General features: G+C 46.8%; 1 protein-coding gene across 6 annotated transcripts in view; it reads left to right on the top strand.

The window, feature by feature from the left end:
* The window catches only part of Orp8 (Oxysterol-binding protein-related protein 8), a 137504-nt gene that overhangs the window by 97554 nt on the left and 26462 nt on the right, over positions 1 to 13488 (top strand). For all 6 annotated transcript variants that reach the window (XM_050184735.3, XM_050184738.3, XM_050184743.2 and 3 more), the window contains 5 exons: positions 3882 to 4062; positions 6553 to 6649; positions 7866 to 8062; positions 9679 to 9804; positions 11932 to 12032. In XM_050184735.3, coding sequence (XP_050040692.1) covers positions 3882 to 4062; positions 6553 to 6649; positions 7866 to 8062; positions 9679 to 9804; positions 11932 to 12032 — 702 coding nt within the window. The remainder of the gene's footprint in view (positions 1 to 3881; positions 4063 to 6552; positions 6650 to 7865; positions 8063 to 9678; positions 9805 to 11931; positions 12033 to 13488) is intronic.

Here is a 13488-nt window from a genome sequence, read left to right on the forward strand (position 1 = left end):
TCCTTGGACGTCTCTTCAAGCGCGGAAATCGAAGACGACTGGCCGGAGTCGACATCGAAAGAGTCTCCGGGGACGTCAACCAAAGACGAAGAGTCGAGGAGTTCCACGATGCCAAGGCATTCACCAACGAGCAATGTAATAGGCGCACAGAGGGGATTGCAGAAGTATATATTGCTACAGCCGCGAGCCATGTCAAGTGTTGCGAAGGGTAGTCAGAGAGATTTACGGCTCATGAAGACGTCGGAAGGTGTGAAGAGGACCGTTGCATCAGTGATGGCATCACAAGAGACGGGTACGAGAGTGAAGGAGCCAGGTGGAATATCTGTGTCCTCGCGCACGGTAAGTTTAGAAGGGCGGTCACAATCTTCGTGCAAGGGTGCGTCACAAGGGGAAAATTCAACTTCGGCGCGTGCGCAGTCGATCACGGCTTTATGACGGGATAAGAAGTCCCATCCGAGGATGACGTCATGCGAGCAGGTGGGAAGAACAATGCACTCGACTATGTAAACAATGCCGTGAATAAGCACACGTACAGTACAGGCTGCGTGCGGAGTGACGTGCTGAGCGCTTGCCGTACGAAGCGACAGTCCAGAAAGCGGCGTGGTCACCTTGCGCAGCGAACGGCACAGTTTGGCGGCTATCACAGAAACGGCTGCGCCGGTATCCACAAGAGCGAATGCAGGAACACCTTCTACACTAATTTCGACCACGTTAGCAGGACAGGCGCGAGGACTTAGACAGTTCGAATGGGGCGCAGTTCTTGCCTCGTGAACTGCGACGTTCAGTTTTCCTGGTCAGGTGGTGCGGGTCGCCGACGCATTGGGGAGAGCGAGCGTCGGCGAGGGGATGGCGAGCGACGCGAAGGAAATTCTGGAAGGTCAGCACGAGCATACGGTTGGTGGGAAGGAGTGGCGTATTGGCGAAAGGGCTGGCTGCCGTACTGGAAGGGCCGAGAAGCGTCGCCGAACGCTTGAGGCCGACGTCGGCAATATCGGGCGACGTGTCCAGGAGTGCAGCAAGAATAGCAGATGGGACGATTATCAGGCGTCCTCCAAGGATTAGCTCTCGGTGCGGTCCAAGATGCAGCATGGGCTTCCGGTGGCACCGGTTGGGAATGGGTCGCGAAAGACGCAGGCGGAGGCCTGCGTACTGCCTGCGCGTACGTAAGAGGCGCAGCCACAGGCAGGACTGGCTGCGCATAGGTGGGAGGAGTCGCGACAGGCTGCACTGCCAGAGCAGAGTTGAGATTCGTGGCTGCAGGCGGCTGATGGTGTGCGGAAGGGACAACTTGAGCAACCTCTTCGGAGATGAGAGTGCGGAGCGTGTTTGGAAGACGGGAGGTGGGCTCCTGAGTGAAGGGGACTAAAGAAAGTTGGCGGGCAACTTCCTCACGCACGAAGTCCTTGACCCGTTGAAGTAATAAGCATGGGTCGTACATGCTGTCAAGGCTTGCCACCAAGTCGTCGCTGCCCAGAGCACGCCGAGTCGAAGCGCGTTGCTTCCATAACTCATCATAACTTTGGCATAGGCTGACGACTTCGGACACAGTGCGCGGATTCCTGGCTAGAAGCATCTGGAAAGCGCCGTCATCGATGCCCTTCAGTATATGGTGAATTCGCTCAGCTTCGGGCATTGCCGCGTTGACTCGTTTACACAGGTCCACGACGTCTTCAATGTAGCTCGTGAATGTTTCTGCCGTCTGCTGTGCTAGGGCGCGCAAGCGTTGTTCAGCGCGCAGTTTGCGAACAGCGGGTCGGCCGAACACTTCTGTAAAGGTTGCCTTGAAGATTGACCATGTGGGTAAGTCACTTTCGTGGTTGTGAAACCAGAGTTGGGCAACACCAGCCAGATAAAAGATGACGTGGGTTAACTTCGCTGGATCATCCCACTTGTTGTGCGCGCTCACCCGTTCATATGACGCCAACCAGTCTTCTACGTCTTCGTGGTCTGCACCGCTGAAGATCTTGGGGTCGCGTTGTCGTGCAACGCCGGTGCAAGTGACGGACTGTGGCGTCGGCGCCGTTTGGGATGAGCTGTCGGTCATGGCGGGCGATAGCGTTCTTGATCGCAGCTCCAGGGTTACAAGCGACGGGGTTTAAGTCCCAGCACCTCCACCAATTGAGAAGAGGTTTATTGGCGGCTCCTAAGGCAAAAGCGCAGCGACCGGGAACGGCGAGACAGCCCGAAGCACTGTCCAAAAAAGGCGACAGTAATCAACAGCGCGAGCGGAGCCGAGCCGCGCGTTGGCGATGTGTCTGTGCCGCGAGGCGAGTCTTCTTCTTCACACATAGATCAATGCCTGCTAGCCGAGTTGCTATCTCCAAAACATGCCGATGGGCGCGCGACAAATCTAGAAGTCCGACCGCATAGCGAGCGAATATGTTCGCCCCATGCTGGATCCCAACGCCTGGTCGTTCGCGCGTACGGTCGCACGAACAGTGGCGCGCTCGAAGGCGGCCACGCGAGACGGTCTCGCAGAAGCATGGACTGGCGCGCGCGCGCGGGACGTCCGGCGCATTCGCCCGTCCGCCGCTCAAGCCCAAGAGCCTTTCTTTCCCGCGCCTAAGTAACCCCGCCACAGCGCAACGCTAGCGCCATCTCTCGCATTGCGCTTCAACCACTCCGACCGCCGCGGGCGCCAGGCCACGCGGCGGGCGAAGCCGCCCTGCAGGGGACGAGCTATGCGGGAAAACTAGATCTCAGGGGAGGCGTGAGAGTCACGCATCCCCACATGGTATAAATTCAAATGCAGAAAAGGCAAGAACAACTAGAAAGCGTTGTTGTGTTTTCTGGTTTACCTGCATTTGCAACAAAGGCTTAGAGGCCAACTGCAGTGAAATTTTGGACCACATAAAAAGCCTTGTTTTAAATAGTGTAGATATGGAGCAGGCCCTTTATGCATAATTTTACGTCCTAAATATGAGTAGATGTGTGATGAAAAGTGAACAAAAATTGACATTTTTGATACCGAAGCTCAACAAAACGCTGCCATTACAGCTTGCCATAAGTTACTGTTTAAAGTGAGTGCGACTCCTCAACATCACCTCCTATACTTATGCAGTGCCTGTGGCATGTAGAAAGCTCTTGAAGGTGACATGTTGGGACTTGGGTCATATCTGCTAATCACCAGGTACAGGTGTTGTGTGCTTAGGTGCTATTTGAAGGCTATTTAAGAAAAATAGACACTTGCCAGCATTGCAACTTTTCCAAGATCCAAGTGATGAGACGTGTAAGCTTTTGCACAGAATGAAGAGATTTTGCATCACGTAGCCGTAAACAAACTTCACTGTAAAACACAGCATCGAACAGCAAGCTTGGTATTGAATGCCAAAGCACCTAAGCCTAATGTTGCCGCAATGATCACAACTGCTACCAGATCGGCGAACGAGAGTGCTGGTTCGATGCTGCGAGATACTCACGGTGGTGCCTGCAATTATTGCCATTTTGGACCAGCAGTCATGGAAAGAAGCCCAGAAATTCAGAAGGCGAAGGATTTCAGTGTCCGAAATTGCAGACGTCCTTATACATCGGCTCTGTGGGGTACATGGCGGTGCCGCCATGGACGTGCCTGAATTATCGGGAACGTACGAAAAATCGGTTATTGACTGCAAGTGACAATGCCATACATATCCAAACAAGGCAGTGATTCGCAAGAAGATGGAGAGTTCGCGTAATCAAGAGCGGTCGAACAATGAATGTTGTGGGAGCCATCATTTCAACAAGAGAACTTGTTTCTTTTTTGACAAATGTTCATAAACAGAGGCTGCGCCACAAAAGGTCTTGAGGTTTTTGATGTGCTACACAGCAGGGCAATTCCAGTGCCAGGGGCGAGGGTTGCATGCAAGATGAATTGTCTAACTGCGTTGTTTGTGGTATGACAGGGCTGTTCAGGAAGACGACCCCTTGACACGGATGAAGCTGGTGGTGCAGTGGTACCTATCCGGTTTCTATAAGAAGCCCAAGGGCCTTAAGAAGCCCTACAACCCCATTCTTGGCGAAGTGTTTCGCTGCTGTTGGAAGCACCCAGAGACGGGCAGCCGAACCTTCTACATTGCTGAGCAGGTTTGTTCATTTGTTTGTTTATTTGGTGATTGATTGATTGATTGATTGATTTAATATCCCAAATCAATGTGGGTTTTGTGAGACATATTGTAGTAAAGAACTCTGGATTAATTTTAATAAACTAGAGTTCTTCAGCATCCACCTAAAACTCATTACATGGGCGTATGACTAATCTATATAAACAGCCCCGTGCAATTATTGACACAATGTGAAACTCCTTAATCTATTTTTCTCTTTATGTTCAGTTATTGCCTCCGTCACTGTTGCTGCCTGCTTAAACGTAATGTTACTTGGTGGCAATGCATTTCATTTTGCATTGAAGTAACATGTTTGTTTGCTTTCAAGGTTCTAAAACTCTTATATACTTGCTTCTGTGCATGAATTGATGGCGTGTATGTGTGTTTGCCTGCAGTGTGCAAGAGAACTACAGTTACTTGCACTGTATTTGGCACATTTGGATGATCATCTTTTGTCTGAAACAGTTGTCTTAAACTTTTGTCTTAATCCATGCCCAGTAGCCTGATATGGTTACCAGTTGGTAAATGCTATGTAGTCATGTTTAGAGACTCTCTGGAGGAGCTGTTGGCTATGTGTGTAGATAAGATCTCATTATGTTCATCAATGGCAATGGAGCCGTTACTCTTGTTTCTGAGCTTTTGCCCATTTCTGACTAGCTGGCTAGCACATTGATTCAGGCTAACCCCTCAGCTTTCCATAACAGACCGCCCTCTCTCTCTCTCTCCTACATGCCTTGTTGTAGTTCTTTTTGTGGCCCATATTTCCTAGTGGCACACCTTCCACGGTAGCTCAATAGCTATGGCATTGTGCTGCTGAGCTCGAGATGGCCGGTTTGATCCCAGCTGCGGCAGCCACATTCCGACAGAGGTGGAATGAAAAAGTGTTTGGGTGCCGTGGATTGTGCACACGCTAAAGAGCCTCCAGTAGTCGAAATTAATTCAGAGTCCCTCACTATGGCAGGCCTCAACTTGATCAGATTGTGGTTTTGGCGCATAAAACCCTAGAATTTAATTTTGCTTGCAGCGCAAGTGTTTCTATCAGTCACCTGCTGTTAGCACGAGGCTGTGGTGGCCCCATTTTGATCAGAGTTGAATACAAAAGCACTTATGTACTTATTACCGTTATTTGTTAAAATTTAAGAGAGTCACAGTTATAAGGTGAGGGTGCAGCTTTGGAGCCATCCCCCCCCCCCCCCCCCCTCCCAAGAAAATAAGAAAGAGCTCAGGTATGCACATTAATTAAGGTGATAAAGAGTAGCCAGTGCATTATTCAGTCACGGTAGGGATTGCCCGAAATACTGAATTACCAACACAACTAAAATGCAAAGTGGCGAACATGAAATGGGGGGAAGGGAGCTTCAACCTGTGGAGGTGGGTAGAGTGTAGGGTTCCCTAAGAGTTAACAGAATTGCGTTGGTGACAACTTTTTCTTGAGGTGGGTGGTTTTATGGCAGCGTGCACTGCAGTGCTGTGAAGCCACTCCTCAAAGTGAAATTCACATATAATTTGCACTCCGTCTTTACTGTCAAATTAAAAACATTCTGGGTGAAGGTTGCATGTGCAAAAAATACGGTACTGCCTCATCTGCCAGATTAATTGGTACAATTTGTGCTGACATTTAAGATATTCAGAATCAGAATATTGATTGCTGACAGAGCTTGGTGCACTGCCAGAAATGCCATCAGTCGTATAAGCAGACGCATTTGGCATGTGACTGCAAAAATTGCAAAATTGAAACTATCTGATCTACCGCTTTCTTGTGGACCCACAGGTCCAGCACCCCCTCTGTGTAAGTGCGCTGGCTTGGCTCGGCTCAACTCGGCTTGTGGCTTCCAAAATAGCACTGATGCAGTTTCGGAGTTCACACCTAGCTGTCCCAGCCAGCGCCGCGCACCGCACTGAAAGAGAAGTGGAGGCACTGGTTTTTTGCACTCTGTTGCACAAGCAGCACCATCTATATGTGGCACGGCACAGTCAGGCGTGGCAACTTCGAAATCTTGGAGGGCGAGCCAGTACGCCTAGCTTTGCCAGCTATGCGCCGAAGTGACAGAGAGGTGCTGTAAGAGAGAAGTGCTGCTTGTGCACGTCCACCATACACGTGTGTGGCTACGAGCGGCGCTGAAAAGGACCAGCGTTGCTCGATGGCGTGTGCAACACGGGAATGTTTAACTGCCAGGCCGAACGAGTGCCGAAGAACGGTGCACCACGGTAGACATTTTTTTTCTTTGAGGCAGATCTAGTTCATTATATCTATTGGCAGAACAATTTTGCTTCGTTAAAACGAGGGGTTAAATATGTGAATGTCTATGGGGATTTCAAGGGGCATTGCATTTTACTTCATGATAATCCATTTAGTTATAACGAGGCTCGAGTGTATTCCTAATTCAGTGATGTGTAAGGTGTGATAGCAGTGAACCCAAATAGAATATTCATACAGTGAGCTAATGGCGGCGCTTATCTCCCCTAAATCTAGGTCTCTCATCACCCGCCAATTTCTTCCTTCTACGTGAGCAACCGACCAGATGGCTTCTGCATCAGTGGAACAATTTTGGCAAAGTCAAAGTTCTATGGTGAGCCCTTTCCCTGGCCTTGTTTTCCTTTTTTCATAGGTGAAAATTGCATTCCAGAGGCAGATCTCTTGTTAAGTCCAAGAAAGAAAAAAAATGAAGGCTTTAGTAATTTTTTATTGAATATTCTGTCATGGTTACAATTAGCCCCTGTATATCAACAGAAAGCTAAATAAACATATCTTACAAAGATTTAAAGTTTAAGTCCTCACAGTCTTAGGTTATGGTGTTCTTCAATTTGTGAAAAATGAAGGTAACTGAAAGGTGCAGGAAATATTCACAATGTTGCACTGATGCCATAAGAAAAATTTTAAAGAAAATCTAGAATGTGCAGAATGTTTTTATCTTGATTGCCCATGGTCTATGAAAGTTTCCATGTTCTAGCTCACGAGGTATGTGACTTTAAAAAACAGTTTTCTGCCTAGTGGGTACAGGCTCTTTCATGTAAGTGCCATAAATATGGGGCAAAATGTCAAACTCTGGTGGGCTGGTGGCAGCAGACCTCTGTTATATGCTGCAGCCATACTGAACGTAAGAGGTGTAATATTCCCAGCATATCTATAACACACGAGTTTGCACAAAAAATCGGTCTATCGTTAACAGGCAGAATATGAAATTTGCAACCAAACAGCCAATGATTGTCTCGGGCTGGTCCTTTGAGTCTCCATCATGCTAATTATGGTCTCATCATTTGATATTGTCCTCGTACTCACTGCTGCTAGTAGAATCCAAATAATCGTCTGAGGAAGCAGGAGAATCGAGAGAATGATGTCGTTCGCACGAGAGCTTAGGTACTAGAGGGCGTGCCATCATCGCAATCACAAGGAGCATTCGTTAGTGTTTGTTAAAAGTCACCTCCACAGGGAAAAAAAAGAAAAATATACTTGGAAAGTGGAGTTGAAGGTGGAAAGTGGAATGTGGAGAAAGTAGAAGTGGAGTAGATGAGGCGCAAAGTTGGTAAAAGTTCTGGGAGCCTTACATTTAGGTGCAGCGCTTGTAGGTCACTCGCAACCCACATTGACCCACGTTCAACGACTATGTTAAGGGATGAGTTCAAATGCACTGAGAAGCCTCCAGCCAAGAATATTTAGTTTTTGTTTAATTACAATGTAAAAATTGTGGAAGCTTTAGTCATTGCACATTGATGGCATGGCAGGTTACGACTTTCTGAACAATTTTACAGTGATTGCAATTGATAGGTTGCGGTACCTTCCTGCAGGCAACTCACTATCGGCAATTCTGGAAGGCACAGCGCAGTTGTCCTTTTTGACGAGAGGCGAGACGTACACAATCACCATGCCGTACGCTCACTGCAAGGGCATCCTCATGGGCACCCTTACCATGGAGCTCGGAGGCAAGGTGAACATCGTATCGGAGAAGACGGGCTACCGCACCGAACTCGAGTTCAAACTCAAGGTGAGTTGAGCTGTTCAAGTGGCGGATAAATTCTTCCTCATATCTACTGCTGTCAGAGTGTTTGAGGTCCACGATTGCGATGCATGGCCCTGAGTGCATAAGTGCGTTGCACAAGCAAATATAGCCTTGCTGGCATGGATTGAAGTAGCGGATTGGTTGTTGGGCACTGTGCTAACCTTCCATATTTTCAAAGAGTCCTTGACTCAAAGCTATTCCTCCATTCCAGTGAGTTGAGCACAGTGTCACTGCTCGATTGAACCAAGAATTGCCGTGGTGTGTCAATGAAGCACAGTGGCCATTGCTGTTAAAGGGGCAGTGCTGCCGTCAACTTTCTTGAGTCGAGGTGGAGGAACCTTCTAGAATAAGGGAGCATAACACTCTATCGTATTGCTTATTCCTAAATGTTTAACGTTCTGTGTCGTCATTGTGCTTTAGCTCGTAGTGCTGAAATACGGTACTTAGTTTACCTTGACAAGGGACGGAGAAAATCAAATATTGGACATTTTAAGTTTGTTTGCCGTGCTACTTAAAAGAGCTATGGCATGACCACAAAATGCTGAAGTGTGATTAAATTAAAAAATGATTAAATTATACAGTTTTACATGTCGAAACCACAATCTGATTATGGGGCGTGCCATAGAGGGGGGACCCCTGATTAATTTTGACCACCTGGGGTTCTTTAACGTGCACCTAAATCTAAGTACATGGGTGTTTTTGCATTTCGTCCCCATCGAAATGCGGCTGCCATGGCCAGGATTTGATCCTGTAATCGTGCTTAGCAGCGCAACACCAAAGAGCCACTAAGCAACCGCGGCTGGTGCAGAAGTGTGATGCGGTGTACTACAGGAAGGCACACATGAAGTAGTATTCACACAGAGAAAGCCTCCTAAGACCCTTGACTATGCTGACAAGTGTTACAAGTGGACAGGTGCCAGGTTGATCAGTGTAAAGCATATGAAAATATGTTTGTAGTTCCTGGTTTGAGCAGGAAATTTCAAGCTAACATTGTTTAACATTTCACTGGGCGTTGATTAACGCTGGTGGCATCTGTCGGTATCGTCTCATGCAATGCTGAGGTGCAATGCCTTCAGTGCCACTGGTAGCGCTCTTCATCGAGCCAGCATGGTGAGACACCTGGTGGTTGCCAGGGCGCTGTTCCGTCTGCCCAGCAGGAGTTGCCTTGTATGCAGCGTCGTGCCAACATGTTGCACACCGTCCAAGAAGCTCAATTGTAACAGTAAACCTTGCCATCGCCGTCACTGCTTTGCCCTTCGGGTGAAACAGCCAACTTCTTTTTTTGTACAGCGCCCGTGTTTTCTTATTCTTTTGTTCTGTTCCCGTTGCACCGTTTCTTTACAACAGTGTTAGCCTGCCAACTTGCCAAACCTGCCGTTTTGACTCATTGTTGCTCTTTAGTGTTCCTCAAGCATTTGACGATACACAGCACTGTAGAAGATGAGACAGCACTCTCTGTTGTAATTTATTGTCATTTTTTTCCCCCATTTCTTTTTCCTTTCTTTTTCTTTTCTTCTTCGTGCTGTACAGTTGCCCTATTGGTTGCTTACATGGGTGATGCCGTGTTCGGTTCTCCCTCTTGTTTGTATCCCTCTGTGCAGCCATTCCTAGGTGGGCCTGAGTTGTGCAACTTGGTGACGGGGAAGGTGAAGCTAGGCAAGGAGACCTTGTTTCTCATCCAGGGTCATTGGGATGGGCAGATTTTCCTGCGAGACAAGAGGACACAGGTGAGATGCCATCTTCTCTGTCTCTGCTCGGCATGGTGCAACATGTACTCTTTAGGTGTGGACAGCACGCAATGCAGGAAAGGCTGATAACATCCCCTATTCCAAAGCGGTGCTTGAGATGACTCTCCAATCGTGGGTCTCTAATCTAAGATGTGGCAATGCTTTCCTATGGGAAACATCTGCTGCTCTTTCATTGTTTTTTGCATGCTCTTGTTTTGTACAGCGAATAAAATTATGTAACTGTGTATGCACCCTGTTACTGATAAGGCAGACTCATTCGTGCCAGCCCTATGCATGAAAAGTGAGCGGACTAACTGCACTGGTTGCTATGGCGATGAGACCATTTCCTTTTGTTCTACTTGTTGCTGGTATGTTGCACCAGTGTTTCACTGGATGACACTGTGATCACCATTCTTAGCATCGCTGTGACTGTGCATGGTTGTTAGCGTGGCTGAGTGTATGCGCAACCTGCACACCCTATTTTAGAGGTAATCTGCCACGCGTGCAAAGAGTGGGTGTGCCAAGAAGGCATAGCACCATTTGCGCTGCCTTGCCTGTGCATTTGGCACTGAAGATTGCATAATCTCGTTTTAATTAGAGGTGTTGAAGCTAGAGGCAGAAGAAGCATTCGCTCCCTGTTGCCGGTACTTTTCGTGACAGTCATCCCACTATCGTCCCACACTAACGGCCGCGGGGGTAGAGTGGACATGAAAGCGTGGCTGGCTTTGCTTTGTACCGCCGATGTGAAAATATCGTTGACACAGCATGAAACCATACCTTTCGTCGCTGACTCTCAAATTCATCAAAATGAATTTTTTCTCCTTCAAGTTTGCTTTTTGCAATTGCCTGATAATTTGGAATCTTTTGCGGCCTCTTCTGTGTAAAAAAAAATCCATTGGCGGCTGTACTTATTTGCATAATAGGTCGAATTTCGATATAGTGCAATTACGGTGTAAAGAAGAAAATTGCCAATATTACCAACTTCATTGTATAGAGGTTTAACTGTGTATCTTATACCGGGCTCCTTGGTCATGTCGGCTGTATCCCCTATGTCTTGTCCTTGTGCTAATGTTTCCCAAAATTTGACGAGTCATTTTTAATTCTGACACATAATTTCTGAGGTAATCATTAATGGCATCTTTCCACATTGTGATGGTGTCAACTTTGTTTGCTAACTTGCTTCTTTTCAATGTATCATTGGTTCAAATTCAAATGTGAACAAGTTGAAAACAGCTAGTATGTGTTGTTGGGCTTTCAAGTTGACTCACATTTGTAACGACGCCTTAATTCAAGCTTTAGAGCATACTTAAGTGAATGGATGTATCTATAAATTTGAGGTAGTCTGCAAGTTTGAACATTGTTGGTGAATTTCTGCCTTAAGAGTAGATAAGAGCCAGCAGTTGCAATTACTGTTACTTTTAGAATGTTCAAGTTCAGGAATATACTAGCTGTGTAAGCACTGTAATCAAACCAGCAACTACTTTAGATTGCATCTTTATTTTTGATTGATGTTGTTTCATTCATCATTTTCGTAAGGAATATTTTGGTCAGCAAGAATGATAGAATTCCATTTCTGTGACTCTCTTTGATACTATGAACACATTTTACCATTCTCCCTTCAAGTTCCCAATAACGGGAGTATATTCATTTTAGTCTATCTAATCAGAATCTTTATTTTCTCGTACCCATTAGCACTGCCAAGTCATCGAAAGATGATAGTGTGAGGTGTGTAGTATGCCACTACCTGGAGTGACATCATCGCCAGTGACAGGATGAACCTTGTCTTTAACCCTCAACCAGATGTATTGCTTAAGCTCAGGTTGTGTGGGACTATGACTGTCATTAGTACCTGCTTACTACTTCATGCTTCCAAACGTTTTGGTTCCTTTGTATTCACGATTATCATAAGGTATATAGCTAACATACCTTCTTTTTTTCTTTTTTGGTGCCGTGTTGCCTAGTTGCAACAGTAATAGTATGCGAACTTGAGCTTGTTGGTATGGCTTTTTACTTGTGTACTATGCTGTGTCTTTTGTCGTCACATTTTTTTGTTGCTGTTTTCCCACCACAAAATGGCAACAGTACTTCTGAATGCCTTCCTTTGCTTTTGTGTTGTCCTAATTGCAGGAGGAGCAGGTGCTGTGGCACCCAACCCAGGAAGTGAAGTCGAAACGGCTAAAACGATCCACAGTGCCCTTGGAGATTCAGCAAGATTATGAATCCGAAAGGTGGGGCCAGTGTTCGTGGTAGTGGAGCTTGAGTCGCACCTTGAGTGATGTTTTTCCAGCTGAGTACATTGTTTAAACTAAGAAGCTAGCAAAAAAGCTAACGAATGTGCTACAAGCGATAGAACAGGAAGTGATAGGTTTCTTAATGGTGTGTTAAGAAACAGCAGTATGGATAAGAAAGCGAATGGGTGTAACTAATCTCTTAAGATTAAGGAAAAAGACTTTCTCTTTGGAGGGCTGCCTACGGCATAGTAAAAAAAAAAAAAAAAAGAAAGAAGGAAAGAAATATGCAATGCAACCCTGCAACATGCAAGAAGTCCAGTAAGGCTTGTAATTACGGTTATTCATTTGGTAAAGTTGGGGTGTTGGTTACTGTGGAGGCCAGAACATCTTAGCAAAGGCTCCCGGGTGCATCGTGTGCTTGGGCAAGTCCACAACAGGTAGTACCATATTTACTCGAATCTAACGCGCACCTTTTTTCTGATAAAACAGGTCCAGAAATTGCATTCACGTTAGAATCGAGTAGGACCCTAAATCCATGTTACCATATCGCCATCGGCATTAGAAAAATGGCCGCCTCTTATACACTTCTAGCCTAGCTGCCGTAGCTTCCTCCATGTGCATACCTCCATGTTGTACGTGTAACCAGGTGCTGGTGTAACTTAGTGTACCGCCTGTCTTCCTGTTTTCTGCATTTATTCAATCAGCATAGAAGTGCCAACTGCAAAGGCACACCGAGTCCACCATGATTCCGCATTTAAAAGGAAAGTTATCACGTGTGCAGAGACGGGCGGAAATCGGGCCGCATCACGGGCGTTCAGAGTTCCCAAAACTTGTGTGCGAGTCTGGCGCAAACAGAAGGAGAATATTTTCGCCAGCAAAGCAACAAGGAAGGGTTTCAGTGGACCGAAGCAGAGCCACTTCGGCCAAATAGAAGAGCTGCTCGCAGAATACGTGCAGGAGCAGCGAGCGACACAGTGACGTGTGACGACCGATCTGCTTAAAGTACGGGCGATGCAGTTAGCCCTACAGAAAGGGATAATGTGGAGTGACTTCAAAGTGAACAGGTGCTGGCTATCAAATTTTATGAAAAGAAAAGGCTTTTCTCTTCGAAGGCGAGCAGGGGTATGCCAAAAATTGCCTGAAGAACATGAAAGTTTTCAGCGGTATGTTTTGAAGTTGTGCCATAGAAACGGCTACCACTTCGGACAGATTGAAAATGCCGATCAGATGCCGCTTTACTTTGACATGCCTGCCACCACAACCGTTGAAAAGAAGGGGGTGAAGAAGCAAGTGCGCATTTTGTCTTCCGGCCACAAAAAATCTAGTCACCGCAATGCTTTGTTGCACTACGGATGGACACAAGCTGCGCCCGTATCTTATCTTCAGACGGAAGACGCTCCCGAAAGGAATCGTGTTTCCGAGTGGCGAGATTGTGTGCGCAAATGAAAAAAAT

Source organism: Dermacentor andersoni, chromosome 4 (assembly GCF_023375885.2).
Source record: "Dermacentor andersoni chromosome 4, qqDerAnde1_hic_scaffold, whole genome shotgun sequence".
Taxonomy (NCBI): Eukaryota; Metazoa; Arthropoda; class Arachnida; order Ixodida; family Ixodidae; genus Dermacentor; species Dermacentor andersoni.